The 15,427-nt window shown below is 30.9% G+C and overlaps 1 protein-coding gene and 1 non-coding gene across 5 annotated transcripts; both read left to right on the forward strand.

Moving 5' to 3' along the window:
* The first annotated feature begins 12 nt into the window (after positions 1-12).
* Positions 13-14,167, forward strand: Hydr2 (abhydrolase domain-containing protein 2). 4 transcript variants are annotated; one of them, XM_014237495.3, is made up of 7 exons: positions 13-169; positions 842-1,155; positions 10,597-10,766; positions 10,823-10,990; positions 11,051-11,237; positions 11,376-11,725; positions 12,204-14,167. In XM_014237495.3, the coding sequence occupies exons 2-7, from the start codon at positions 863-865 to the stop codon at positions 12,386-12,388; spliced, it is 1,353 nt and encodes a 450-aa protein (XP_014092970.1). In that variant the 5' UTR covers positions 13-169; positions 842-862; the 3' UTR covers positions 12,389-14,167. The 4 variants fall into 4 exon arrangements, with proteins under 4 accessions (XP_014092970.1, XP_014092973.1, XP_014092972.1 ...); XM_014237498.3 differs by having other exon boundaries at positions 18-169; positions 923-1,155; XM_014237497.3 differs by having other exon boundaries at positions 18-169; positions 938-1,155.
* On the forward strand, positions 12,041-12,122 carry TRNAS-AGA (transfer RNA serine (anticodon AGA)). Its single transcript has one exon. It is a non-coding gene; the product is annotated as a tRNA-Ser (tRNA).
* Positions 14,168-15,427: the final 1,260 nt, after the last annotated feature.

Here is a 15,427-nt window from a genome sequence, read left to right on the forward strand (position 1 = left end):
TCTCCAAAACTAATTGGAGTTGCATTATAAGTTTGAGAATCTTTGAGCGCTTCGGTTGTGAGATGTGAGTGAATTTTCCGGAAAAATAAAAGTGCAAACAAAATATTTGGGTCTGCTAAATTTTCAAGTAAAAGTAATCAAAATTTTTGAGACCGGTGGAAATTTGAATGTGAGTTTCTATTTAAACTGCTAAGAAACATGTTCAAGTGAATATTCTGGAAACACATACGCGTTTCGAACTAAAATGATAAAAAGCCAGCGGGCGTAAATAAAAACGAAAAAGAATATACGAATGACTTGTACGTGTAGTTTCAAAAAATTCCATTGGCATAATTTTTCATTGTTTATATGAAATGATGGCTAAATTTTCAGTAGGGAAATGAAAACTGCGACAACAAATAGAGTAAAAAATAATTAAAGACAACAGAAAGAGTTAATTATTGTGAATTACAATAAAATTTAATCAACTTAATTGCAAGCAAGAAAATATCTATTTCACTCGAAAGAAGTGATTGTGTGATATCCAAACAAAGAAAAACTAGCTACATCATAAAGAGACTCCGCAAAGAAAAATAGGCGAAGAGAACAAAAAATTAATTAGAACGAAAAATCGCCGGTTAACACTTCGTTTACGCATTTAGTTTCCTCGTAATTGAATTGAGGATACGTTAAAAACGATAAACTAAATATTACTCATAAAATATACAACAGCTGTATGATATTGCGCATTAAATTCGTTTTATAAATTACAAATTCTTATTCTAATTACTATTAATAATATCTAATTTTTATATAAATCACCACCGTATAACAGTTGCTTTTTTTTGATAACATACTAAAGCTTTATACAAATTCTTCGTGCATGCTTCCGGAATTGTTGCTTCGCCTACATTTATTCCTTGATGACTTACTGAAATCAAAGAACGAACTAATACAGATTGTCACCGATTTTACATTATTCTCCTTCGATCATCTACACCTGATAAAACTCATAGCTAAAATGTCGACGGCATTTCTTACCGCCATAGCGGTCATAATGTGCATCCTTTTTCGAATACTAAACGTTAACAGTCAGCCGCTTAAACCAAGCGTGTGGTGTTTGGATCAACAGTTTCTGGATTGTATCTATAAAATTGCACCAGTACTAAGAGAACCGTAAGTACGCAGTAACTGTGAAATATTCGTAAAAGATTTGTATGTATTTACATACCTCCTACCACTGAAATATCACCTCAGAAAATACGTAGTTAACTGCAAACAAGAATTTTATTTAATTAAGTTATCAAAAAGACTTCTCAAAAAGATAACATATACTAAAATTTATAACACTACTTTGAGTTTATTATTGAGATTGATTAAACAATTCGATTCTAACAATATAAATATATAATTACAGCCACATTATAAATCAATGCGATACTGGCTACTGCGACTGGCTTTATGTATGTACCTCAGCTGTTGGAAAATTTCCTTACAGCCTTATCGGTCTAGTCTTATTTTTATAATAGTAGAAATATTCGTTTATTTTTATTTTGCATGAAATAAGACCGACAAATATTGAATCCCTTGTGTTGCCAGTTTTCAAATTAAGCTAATTCTGTGAATCAAGATTTTTTACTAACAGCTGGTCACCGTGTGATAACATATCTAAAAACTTATACATACATATGTATATAAGTACATTTTTTTTTTACTTATCGGATGTAGATAAAGTTATAAGCATTTGTAAACGTAAATTCAAATTCAAATAATAATGGGTAAATATGTAGGAAGTAAGGTATGTAAATATTTATAATTATAACCGCTATATGCTATATGTACATATGTATGTGTACTCGTATGTGTAATGTTTACATATATCATATGTATAACACGTACTCTGTATATGGAATTTTAAAATTCTGACTCAATTAGATACTTTATAATATTTATATATATTATATATAGATTTATAATAGTCAAATAACTCTTATAGTCGTCTATATAGAAGGAAGGACATTTCTAGTCGTGTAAAAAAAAATAAAATTTCCAACATCTTTGCGCATCAAAGATAACATACTCGTACATGCTATGCCAATGTGGACTTGATTAGTAAGTCGTACCAGAAAGTAAATAAAAAGTAGCAGTTCTTTTAGTTCCATTTTTTAATAAATAACATAAATATTATTTTGAATATTTGTATGTCTGTACATACAATGGAAAGCCAAAAAAAACTTGCTGCGTTGATAAGCCAATTTTGGTCATAAGATCATATATTTTAGTAAATGAAATCTATATGAATATTAAGAATATTACATACATGCAAATGTATGTATGTATGTATGTATATACTTGAATGAATTTAATGTTTGCAAATCGTCTTGTCATTCAATTGATATGCTTACGCTTATTCAGCTTTGTTTAATTGAACTGAAACATTAAAAATCTAGCGAATTTCTCTCTTATCATCTATTTTAGTAATTTAATTATGATATTTTAAACGTCCTAGGAATTATATTACCCGTTTTATTTGCAATAAATGGCGATATCGGACCACTATAACACCTACCATACAAACTGAACGGTCGGAATCAAGTTCTTGTATACAAATTTTTTTTTTTATGTGTGAAGGGTTTTCCAGCATCGGTGCCATCGAAGTATCGATCATAAATGGCACTTCTAAATTTTTTAATAATTTGAGGAGGACTTATAAACCGGAATTACAGGCTTTCTAGCTGCCAGATAAACATATGTACATATGTATGTATTTTTATGGCTTGTTTGCCAAAAAAGTCGAAAAAGTTTTCGCGTAGGCGAATAAAAAATCATAGCGAACTATGTGTGAATATTTCTTCTTTTTATAGAAGATACTTTATACATATGTATATTTGTAAATAATTCCCACATGAACATGTTAATGTATACTAAGTACGCCACAATGTCTGCTTCAAAATCTGTGATTGATTAGCAAAACAAACAAAACTATTTTAAACGGAGCACATTTTGTATTCTAATTGTTATTGTAGAAAGACATTGTTGATCGCATGTCTAAAATGCATGAAAATATGTGCATGTGTTTGTATATGTTTGGTGTATACATGTATTGTATATGACATAATATTTTAAATGCCGGCAAAACAAATCGTCAGTGGAATATGCATGAGCTCATATACACGTTTTTTTTTGTATACATATGTTGACGGGCGTACATATGTATCTACGTATATGTAAGCTAGCACGTCCACTCAAATCAAATCGAAAAACTGATTTTTATTTAATAACAAAAACTTGCGTAACAGCAACACAACGTTTGATTCCACTGATGGCTATATTTGCAAACACCAACAAATGCTTTGGTCGGAGAATTCAACAAAAATTGAGTTTAGCGGTATTCACATTACTCACTTTAAGACGAACGAGAGTTTATGGTTTTATTGTTTTAAAGATGCATAAAAAGCAATAAATTTAAGTACATTTTATTTTCTATTTAAATAATTGTGTGCCAGTCATAGGATGACTCAACCACCTGCTTACACTATTTTTCATTATTATGCACATACTGCGTTATCTATGTATTTGTGGCTGTACCAAATCTCGCTTTCAAATTTATACTATTTATCTTCTACGCATGTTCCCCTAATTTACACCTATCAAAGTGCGTATTAGAATAATGCTTATTTTTATATTTTAATACAATAATAGTAGAGCAACATTCAATTCAATTCAGTTTGGTTGGCATAAAACTTGTATATACTTGTATGTATGTATACATATAAAGGCGGGTTAAACAAAAAAAAATGATTTTTTCGGTTCGTACTCTGAAAAATTGGTTAATAGACACCTTTAGAAAAGCACTCTTAAGTATGAGCGCTTAATTGTAACGGAAAGGTTACGAGATATTCAATGTCAAACATCAAACCTATCAAAGAAACACACAACAAAAAAAAAGGGGGAAAAGTGATAATTTTGTAGAGCAGTAAATTTCTTATAAGAATTTGTCCTATAAGAATATGTCTCAAAATAATTTGCTTTGCAATTTAAAATGCAATTTTTTCATTGAGTTATAAAATTGAAAAGAAAAAAATAAACTTGTATTAAAATAGTCAAATTTCCACCGTTAATCACTTTTAAACTGTTAAGTTTACGAAAAAACCGTAAAATACCATTTTGTAGAGCATATAATTTCCTACAAAATCCACAACGAATTATTTTTTCAAGTAGTTGGAAGCGAAGTATGAATTTTTCCATCTGATAATAAGAAAAAATAGAAAACCGTTAGGCGGAGGACCTTCCCGTTACAATTAAGAGTATCAAGCGAAGACAATTATTTTATTTGACTCACCCTAACGTATATACATAGGTACTTTTGTGACTCATGACTAAATGTGTGTTGTTTTTGGTACCTTCAGATATTTTTTTTTTAAACCGCCTTGTTTCACTATACACATATAATATTATATACTTATGTATATTCTTATTATTGTGAAATAATTTTGGGCGATAGATAAATCTAAAAAAAAATGTAACATTTTTATTATACCCTGAACAGTGTATATAAGTTTGCCATGAAGTTTGTAACACACAGAAGGAAACGTCGGAGACCCTATAAAATATATACATAAATGATCAGCATGATGAGCTAGGCTGATTTAGCCATGTTCGTCTGTCTGTTCATCTGTCCGTCCGTTTTTAAGATATCGATCTTATATGCAGCATACAACCTTTTCTCACCAAAAAGCTGCTCATTTGTCGAAATGACCGATATCGGACCACTATAGCATATAGCTGCCATACAAACTGAACGATCGGAATCAAGTGCTTGCATGGAAAACTTTTTCTATTGACTAGATATCGCCACGAAATTTGGAACGGGTCGTTATCTCAGGCAAAAATGGCATCTCCGAAGAAATTGTTCAGATCGAATCACTATAGCATATAGCTGCCATACAAACTGAACGATCGGAATCAAGTGCTTGTAAGGAATTTTTTGTATTTGTGAAGGGTATTATAGTCTCGGTGCAATCGAAGTTAAAGGTTTTTCTTGTTTTTAAAGAATTTTTATTACTTTATGACTAACTAATTATTCTTACTGCAATATACAGTTAAAAGTTTAACTTTCATAACCGACTTATCTCATTTACTATAAAATTTCTATGACGCACTCAACCCCTTTATTTTGTTTGAAGTTTATTTTACGATAAGTGCTAATATATACGGAAATATAGCTAATGGCTTTATATACCAAAATCCAGTTTGAAAATAAAACAATGTTTTTTTTTTGTTTTTTGTTTTGTTATGATATTTCTCGTTTTAGATATTTAAGAAATTCTTTCTTTCTTTGTATCTATGTTTATATATTTTTTAATGATAATTGCCAAGCTTTTCGTTTTGTACTTTGGACTCTAGATCCAGTGTATATACATGTGCATATATGTATGTATGTTTGGATGTATCCGACATTCACCATTTGTGATTGTGCAAGCACTAAGAATTAGCAAGAGCAAGACATAACCGTTGTTGATAAGATATAGTATTGTCAGTAAAATAATACACAAAGGCACAACTAAATATATGTATATAAATACATTATCTATTATAATGCATATATATATGTCTGTATATGATATTTTGGGCTTAGAATAGTTCCAACGAATAATACATGGATACAATAGGCATATCCACACCCATATAGTATATACATGTACATATGTGTGTATAGGCGGGATGAAAACCTGTTGTTTATTCAAATTTTCATTATTTCAATAATTGCCAATTAACGTGTTTTACTACAAAAAAAGCAATATAATTATAGGTTACATGCATTAACATTATTTGAAATTACTTAATGGCGTGAAATTACTACAATTTCCATCATAAAAAAAAATTTAAGGATGTATTTCGTACACAGATGCGTGTTTTCTTCCCAACAGCGACAATAATAAGATAATACTTTCAAAAATTATATTCGGCATGAGAACATATCATTTGCTCAAATTTGACACGGACTAACAAAAAAAAAAAAACATTTTCACAACTTATATTTATTATTGCTTTCAAAATAGGCAACTTTTGAGCCAACACGAGCATGCCAACGCTCCAATCCACTCCAATCAAATTTTCCATACACTTTTTATAACCCTTGGCTGGGTTAGCCTCCAATGCATTCAGCGAATGACTTTTCACGTCTTCACTGGACTCATGGCGCGTTCGCGGAAGCGCATATTTCAATTTCGAAAACAGCCAAAAATCACAGCGAACCAAATCGAGTAAATACGGTGGCTTAGCGATGACTCTCGTTCGTGCTTGGCCGAAGAGTCCCACACATCCGGTCGTTTACAACGATTTGCTTCATGTAGACGCCTCTAAATGGCTAAGTAGTATTCCTTATTGACTGTTTGACCCTGTGGAACGCATTCAAGGTTAACCACATCGCGGTTATAAAAGAAAACGCAGCATCGCGGCCATTTTTGGAGCGCCAGTCGCTAGATTGTTGAACAGTTTCGTGGTCATATTCATAAACTCATTTCGTTTCAATCGTAATGATAAATTAAATGAAGATAGGGCCCTCAGCTACGTTGTCAAGCATCTCTTTTGCAACCACAACTGGACAACTCAAGTCATTTGTTAAGGGTTTGGCATTTAAACGCTTCTCAACAAATTATGCTGAGTCGATCCATAAGAGACTTTGAGATTCTTTGCTATCTTTCTGATGCCAGCACGACGACTTTCAATAACTGTTTCTTTAACTTTTTGAATTTTTGTTTAGATGGTATAATATATATTAATCCAGGCAAACATTCTTCTATCCACTTGGTACTGTACCAGCAAGAATACTATAAACCAATAGATTTTCTAAGCCACGTTTTAAAATTCGCGTTCACTAAATAATAGGCTTAATTGTTTTCTAAAGTATGATTTTATGACTTTTATTACGTCATCTAAAGTTCAGATTCTAAATAGTTTTTTTTGTAGTTTCGTTCCTATTTTATATTCAATTTCATTCATTTAATCTATGTAAAATCTTGTATGCAATCAAGAATGATTTCAATTAATACTGTTTTATTATTTAATAATATATATATATTAGGGTGGAGCGAAATTTTTTTTTTTTGCTTAGCCTGAGGGTAAAATTTGTAGCTTAAAAAAAAAACTTGGAAAAAAATAAAAAAAAATAAAATTTCCATCTATAGGCTCTCTCTCTCACATACTTTTAAAGTAAATTTCGAGTTAAACTTTTTTTGAACAAAAAATTTGAACTCCACATTTATATAAAAATTACCGAATTTGACGGTTTTTGACTCAACATTTATTTCAACGCTTAAGGAAAGCATGTTGTCGTTTAAGACTTATTTTTAAAACTCCAATAATGACCACAAAAATTTTTTTTTTAATTGATAACTTTTAATTGGCCAGAAAGAGGGCTTTCCACAGAACACTTATCAAAAAAATTTTACGAAATAAAAATTTAATTTTTTTTCCAACAATTTTCTTGTTTTATAATCTACAAATTTTACATTCAGGCTAAGCAAAAAAAAAGTTTTCTTCGCTCCACTCTAATGTATATTGTAATATTATATTCCCTCGTATATGTATATTTATAACTGTATTTAGCTTTATTTGTGTTAGTTTTTGAAGGCAATTAGATTATTGATATGTTAATGATTTTGAGATTTTTCAATATTTGAATAACACATAAAGAAAGTGAGATAATAATTATACCAAATACATAGCATATATATACCATGCACTACCAAAGTGTCATAACATAAAATCCGATTTTTCGAGAGATTCAGCTTTAATTTCAGCAGCTGGCACGCGGTAACATATTCATTTTTACTGCATGAATCCTGATCGGACAGTGTCCAGGCTGGACTCCAACAATCACTGAAAGGTGGGCTTTGCTGAGAGCGAAAAGTTTCCTGGACCTTCTGCGATTTAACCTGGGCCAGAAGGACCTTATGACTGCACAGCTGCTAGTAGTTGACCAACGCTTGCCGATTTGGTGTGAGGCCCAAGTCTGCAGTAATGACCCTCAGGAGGTTAAAGAAGCTCATACCCGTACATTTTCTGCGGTTATTGAGACTGAAGTGCCTGTCCTATTATTACAGCTTCCTAATTACTTAATGTGATTGGCTCCCAAAACTTTAAATGCGTTTTTCTCAAAACGATGTTTTTTGAACTGGTGGCCACTGTAGCTCGAAAATGGCTCGGTAGATTTTAATGAAATTTATATAGCTTTTTGAAAAAATGAAAAACTAATTCAGTTTTTTTTTTTTTTAATTTCGATTTTTTAATCAACAACTAAATGTTGGGTTTTTCCCGAAAATCTGGAAAAAATTTATCCTGAGGCCGCTATTTAGTTAATTTAATAAAAAATAGCTTCGATCAGGTTTTAGATTATCTATTATTAAAACAAAATTTTTTTGTCCGATTGGTTTTAGAATCAACACAAACAGCCCTTACTTTTATAATAATTATTATTTTTTTTCATATTCAATCAATTCAAATCGAAACCTTATTTAATAATTTTTTACCTTATTTAATAAAATTTACTGACAAAAAATTATTTAAAATTGCAATTTTTTCATATCATTGACTACACCTAATCCAAAATACCAAATTCACGTAATACCAAATTGAAGTAAATGTTTCGAATGTTCGCCTCTATGTTTCCCCTTTGCTTCTAGCTTTCATGAGCAGCGAGCGCAAGCTTCAAAATGCCGCAAAGACTCGAATTTTGTTTTAAATTTGTTTAAACTTTGAACCACTTCAGTTCGTGGTATAACAATAACAACAACCATTTCCATTGCATTACATTATATCACTAATGGTAATTGTAGAAGCGGATTACACGCGCTCGCATCCTTTAACAGTACACTTCAGTAGTATACTAGTTGCAACTACGAAATTCAAGGTCAGCAACATGGATGCGCACAAATATTGCAAATTATGCAATTCGATACCCTGACATTTATGTAAGTGTATGGCACAAGGTTCAAGTTCAACGCTACAGCCAAATCGCAAGTGTTTCGTTTTAAAACAACAAGCGTAAAGAGAGGAGTCATTTAAGCAAAAACAAAATGAATGCGTGAAGTTTTAATGACACAATTCAACAGCAATAAGATTATTTAAAAGTTGAGCTCGCAAGGGAAGTAGACGAGTGGCAAAAAAATGGCAGTAATTCTATAAATGCATTATGTAAATGCTATAAATGAGATACATATATATTCACTTGTACTATATACAGTGATTAAATATTGCACATTATTTCGACATGCGTGTCTCGTTATTGCTGCGTGCTAAATCGTGAGGGACGTGCTCAAAACCTTCAAATAAACAATGATCTCTAGGGCAAACCCACGCAAAACAATCAATTATTTAACTATATGTATTTTTCTCTGCTCGAAAGAATATTTAAATTCTGTGAGAATATTTTACGAAGAAAAGTACTTTTCTCTTCCCGAAAGAATATTTTTCCCTGCTTGGTAGAATATTTAAATTCTGTGAGAATATTTTACGAAGAAAAGCATAAGCTTCAATTGAAACTTAAAAATAATCTAGTATTAAATGAACCAAGCACATGTCTGCACAAATATCCATGACATGTTGACTATTATCGCCCCCTTTCGACTAGATCAGTGCTCGCTTGTGTATAGCCGGAAAACAATTTGCCACAGCGCTATCCCAAGAATTGCATAGCGTTAACTCATTACATACATACATACATACATGCATACATACTTGTAAGTATAGTGCAAATGAAAATGACCGTAAATTGAATAAATTTGTGGAGGTCATGCCACTAGTCAGTAAATTCAACGTGATTAGACCGTCGTAAAAAGTCAAAAAGAGCAAGCAAATTTGAATGTCACGTTTTACCACTGAAAGTAGTGTTTTCAAAATACAAATTATATATGTATGCTTTAGGCAATAATCCATGCCAAATTTCGTGAAGATATCTCGTCGCATGAAAAAGTTTTCCGTACAAGCACTTGATCCCGATCGTGCAGTTTGTATGGCAGCTATATGCTTTATATATATAGTCGGATATCGGCCGTTCAGATAAATTATCAGTTTTTGGGAAAGAAAAGAACGTGTGCAAAATTTCGGATCGATATCTCAAAAACTGAGGCACTAGTTCGCGTATATACACAAAGACGGACAGTCGTACATGGCTAAATCGACGCAGTTCGTCACACTTCTGTGTGTTACAAACATTGTGACAAACTTAATATAACCAACACAGTGCATAAAAATACTTTTTAATGTAAAATAAATTAAATCTTTTTTGTAATACTCTCCCTTTCCACCTCTACCTGTCATCGACAAAATAAATTAATGGTGATTATTAAAGTTTTTAATAGCTATCATGAGAATAGTGTCTGGAAAACGGCTGCAATCGTAAAGGTGTATCATTAACAATGCATTAACTTGCTGGTCTTTGACTAACATGTTGACCACAAAGATTTGTATCACACGCCTTTCGGCTGGCAGCGAATATGTGCTAATAAACTAAAAAACAGTTTTCTCCATACAAATTATATTCTTTAAACAATTATTTTCGAAAGCACCTGCTTTCTTCGAAAATGCCTATAATTTTCTTTGTTTATTTTACAGTTATGTTCCCACGCGTTTATGGGGTTTCAGTGGTCACGTACAAACGGTGTTGCATAGCATAGTGGGCCGTGTGAAATGTCCTTGGCCATTGGGCGAGCGAGTATATCTGTTGCTACACGATGGCTCTACGCTCACCTACGATCTCTATCAACCGATAAATGAAGCTGAAGGTAAAAACAAAATACCGAATATAAAATAAGATTTTTAAAGCTTTTTGATGTTTCAGATGATGTCACCATCGCTATTTGTCCTGGTATTGGCAATACCTCGGAGAGTGTGTATATACGCACATTCGTACACTATTCACAAATGCATGGCTACAGATGTGCCGTACTCAACCACATCGGTGCATTGAATAGCGTACAAGTGACATCGACGCGCATCTTCAGTTATGGTTGGTGCATAAAGTCAATATTTTTTACATACTTAATAATACATTTTCTTTACATTTAAGGTCACACGGATGACTTTTCCGAAATGGTTAACAATTTACATAAGAAATACCCAAATAGCCGTATTGTGGCTGTCGGTTTCAGTTTAGGTGGCAATCTTGTGACTAAATATATGGGAGAATTAGCAAAGTCAAAACCGAACACCATACTTGGTGGCATATCAATTTGTCAGGGGTACAACGCAGAGGAGTAAGTATGACAATCAATTTGGCATAAGAGAGAAGGAGAACGCGCGTTCTTTCTCTATAACATATGCTCTGTCTGCATATCAATTGTTTCTTGGAATTTGAAAATGAATAGCAATAAATTGACGATTTTCATTTGCAGAGGTACGAAGTGGCTTTTGAATTGGCAAAATTTCCGCCGCTTCTATCTGTATGTGATGACAGAAAATGTGAAGAGTATTATACTCAAGCATCGTCATGTGTTGCTGTCGGACGAAGTGAAAGCACGTCACAATCTAAACGAACGTGAGATTATCGCTGCCGCCACACTGCCGGAATTAGATGAGGCTTATACACGTCGTGTGCACAATTTCTCCACTACACAGGAGCTATATAAGTGGAGTTCATCGCTGCACTTTTTGGACAACATCGACAAGCCAATGATTTTCATTAATGCTAAAGATGATCCACTAGTGCCGGAGGAGCTGTTGCCGCCCATTAAAGAATTCGCATGTGAGTACTCAAAATTTATAGTGTTTAAATTTCAATTAAAATAAATTTAAAATTTAAATTAAATAAAACAAAAAAAAATTTAACTACAATTTAAATTTATACTAGTTAAATTTTTTTAAAGTAAGCATGAAAGACAAAACAATTAAAATTGCTCATATGCTCAAAAAAGCACGGGTTGTTAGTGCAGATACATATTAGAAAATATTTGTTTAATTTTCTTGTTATATGATACACCCTGTAAGTTTCGTTTAAAATTTTCGATGCCATAAGCTTTGTAATGGTTTGTATAACAGTTTGCGCAACTAACGGTAAAAAGCAGTCGTGGCCGAGCGGTTAAGGCGTCTGACTAGAAATCAGATTCCCTCTGGGAGCGTAGGTTCGAATCCTACCGACTGCGAAGCTTTCAAAAATTTTTTTTGTTCTATTTCTTTTTTTTTTAATATGTGTATAGTTTTTATAATATTAAATCATCTTTCAGCATCCCGCCCCAATGTAGCATACATTGAATTGGCTCATGGTGGACATTTGGGATTCTATGAAGGCGGTTTAATCTACCCTAACCCAGTTACATGGCTGGATCGCACTGTGGTGGCCATGGTTGGCTCCATAGTAATGCTACATATGGATGCTGTGTCTGGTGCACAAAAAATTGGTTATGAATAGGTGAAACAACAAGTTTCACACACAAACACACAAAAACAAGTGGAAATCGCACTTAAATTAATATAAATATATACATAATGCGAATGAAGAAATGTCACAAAACAACTAACTTCTCTAAGCATATACATACATATGTACGTAGGAAAAATGCACAAGCCATGGACATTTTCTTTGATAAATTTGTAAAATTGTAATGTTTACTTCTGTTGAATTTTTAATTCGTATTTGTTCATGCAAACATAAATTCGCATTCGCAAAGAAAAAATGAAAAATAATAAAACAATTTGTTGTTTTCTGCATTTGTTGTTTTTATAAAAAATTAAGTGAACTTAACTGTATTAAAAAATTATTCAAAGGGTTTGAATAAAAAATTCCATTTATCCTAAATATATTTTTAGGTTAAATTAATTGTATGCATTTGCCAAGCAGTTATTTATGTAATTTTATATGTGTGTGTAAATTGTTTACAAAGCTATACGTACTCTTCTTTATAGTAAATGCCCATTTAGCCATAGCATTTTTAATTTTTATTTTTAAAGCAACTTATGTATATAGCTTTTTAACTATTTATTATTCTATATTTACAATTTATAATTTTAGCACTTTTGTGCGTTTCAATCATATCACAATAGCCACCAAACTGTTAAATTAACGCTGAACTTTTTTTTTTTAATATTTGTATTTTATTTTAAATTAATTGTTGCACTAGCTTAATATTTTAGTTTGGTATTCATAATAAGTTAGTTGTTTAACCGAAGACAGTAACAAGTACTCAAAATACAAATTACTATACAAAAACTAAAAAAAAAAATTTTAATTGCCGGTTCAACAATGAAAAAATTTGATTATTTGCTTTCACTGGCATTTTAAAATCCGTTAGACTTTAAGTATACATATATTGTGTATAGCAATTTTCAGGACCGTAAATAATGATTATTGTTGCGATTTTTAAATAAACAAATCAATAACTTAGAATCGTCATACAAAAAAAAACAGATTATGTCATATTAATCCTTTTGCGACGATCTAAGCATTTCCATGATGATTGATTAAGTTCTGTGTTTTATGATTTCCTTTAACGATAATGCTTAATTTTATAATAAATCATATAGAATCATTATTTTTTGAGCAAAAAAACATTTATGATTTTTAATTTTTTGTTCAAAGTAAAACTCACTTTTATATCAAAATGTGTCTTGTTTGTCGTTTTGTAATTAAAGAAAGAATCTAGTTCAGTATTCATTTAGTAAATCATCATTATATATGATTATTATTTTTTTGCTCAAAACTAATCATTAATTATGTTTTTAATTTTTTGCTCAAAACTAATCAATATTTATGATTTATTATAAAATTTATCAAAATTAATCATTATCGGTGAAGAAAATCGTAAAACTCAATGTATAGTCATAATTACGTGATTTTTAAAATAAAACCTATAATGATTATGGGCTCTGGTAATTTTGCCATTAAAGTTTAACAAATTAAAGTGTAAAAATAATACTTTTTTTTTGAAAGAACTTTCTTATGAATATGACAACTGAAATTTGTACTTAAGTTCTTTTATAAAATTTGATGAAAATAAAAGAAGCTTTTTTAATTTAATTGTATGTTAATATTTTTAGTTCTAATTAAATAAATAAGCTTACACTTTATAGTTACTTAGTCACAACACTTGCAGCAACAGTTTGCACTCATTTAAAAAAAGTTAAATATTTGCATCGTCATTTATTGTAAACGAAAGAATACAAATAAAAGCCCAACAATAAACGTAACAAAGTATTTTGCAAAGGCCTTATTTTGATAAGTAGCATAAAATTGTTCCTTTTGAAATGACATTTTTTTTAGACACTTTGTGATTTTATTGTTCTTTTTTAATAAGGTAAAACAAACAAACAAATTTATAGATATGTTTGTATGTATACTGCGGTAATGTCAAAAATATTTATAATATAATATTTATAATATTTTTGTAAAACAATGCAAAATGTTCAATAATTACAACAATTTAGTACCATATACACCCAAATCTTCAGTGCTAAATGTGAAAACTAAAAAATGTTGGCCTTGAGCTCAACCTATAGTTGGAGAATGTAGCTACAACAGTATAACTTTTCCACCGGCTCATAGTTTGCGAAAGCAGCTGAAAACTTTCACCTTTAAATGCCGTATTAAACTAGAACTTTGATAAATGTCTTGTTATATTGTTTAAAAAAAAATAAAAAAATTGAAATATTCATAATAATATGAGTGTGTTCAATGCCGCTATAAACGAAAATTATTAAATAATAACCACGAAAGTTGCTTATAAAAGTATTGCAGAAGTATAAGATATGAAATTAAAAACTATCAACTATCTCAAAATGATTTAATGTTTGTGTATGTAATTCGACAAGAACTAAACAATAAAAAAAATTAAATATTATATAAAAAAAAAAATTATGAGAAAACTTAAAAATAATATTGTGCTTTTATTTTGCGTTCTGTTAGTTGATATCACGTCGGTGGTAGGGCATTCAATGTTTCAAGGCGCTTCCTAAGCCTAAGCCATTAAATTAGTCAACGCACATTATGCTGACCATAACATATTAGCAAGACTTCAAGGCGAAACATTATATAGCTATAAGGCCTTTTTAGTATTATATAATGGATCTTAAGATTGATAGAATTGTCTGTTGTGGGTGAGTGAGTGAAGTTTTGACATATTGAAATAAATTTTCACGTAAATCGCAAAACTTATGGCTTAATCTATACTATTATTATAAAAGGAGAGATTTGAAACCACTTGACGTATTTGAAAAATACTTTCTTCGTTGGGTAGCTACACTCTCCGGTGAATATAGGCTATATTATATTTTCAAAAAAGTTAGGACTCCTTACTAAAACACCAAAAATGTAAGCCAAGATGTAAAAAACTAGATAAAAAATCCCTCAACATACATAGCGTACGCTGCGATTACTACTGATAATAGAACAAAATAATGTATTACGACTTTGCAGAGCAAATAATTATCTACAAAACATATCGCGACAGCATAT

The sequence above is a fragment of the Bactrocera oleae genome, chromosome 3, assembly GCF_042242935.1.
Source record: "Bactrocera oleae isolate idBacOlea1 chromosome 3, idBacOlea1, whole genome shotgun sequence".
NCBI classification, from domain to species: domain Eukaryota; kingdom Metazoa; phylum Arthropoda; class Insecta; order Diptera; family Tephritidae; genus Bactrocera; species Bactrocera oleae.

Coding starts and splice junctions, on each gene's coding strand:
- Hydr2 (XM_014237495.3), top strand. CDS start 863: ATGCTTCCGGAATTGTTGCTTCGCCTACATTTATTCCTTGATGACTTA. Junction 1,156..10,596: donor GCACCAGTACTAAGAGAACC/GTAAGTACGCAG, acceptor TTTATTTTACAG/TTATGTTCCCACGCGTTTAT. Junction 11,238..11,375: donor CAGGGGTACAACGCAGAGGA/GTAAGTATGACA, acceptor TTTCATTTGCAG/AGGTACGAAGTGGCTTTTGA.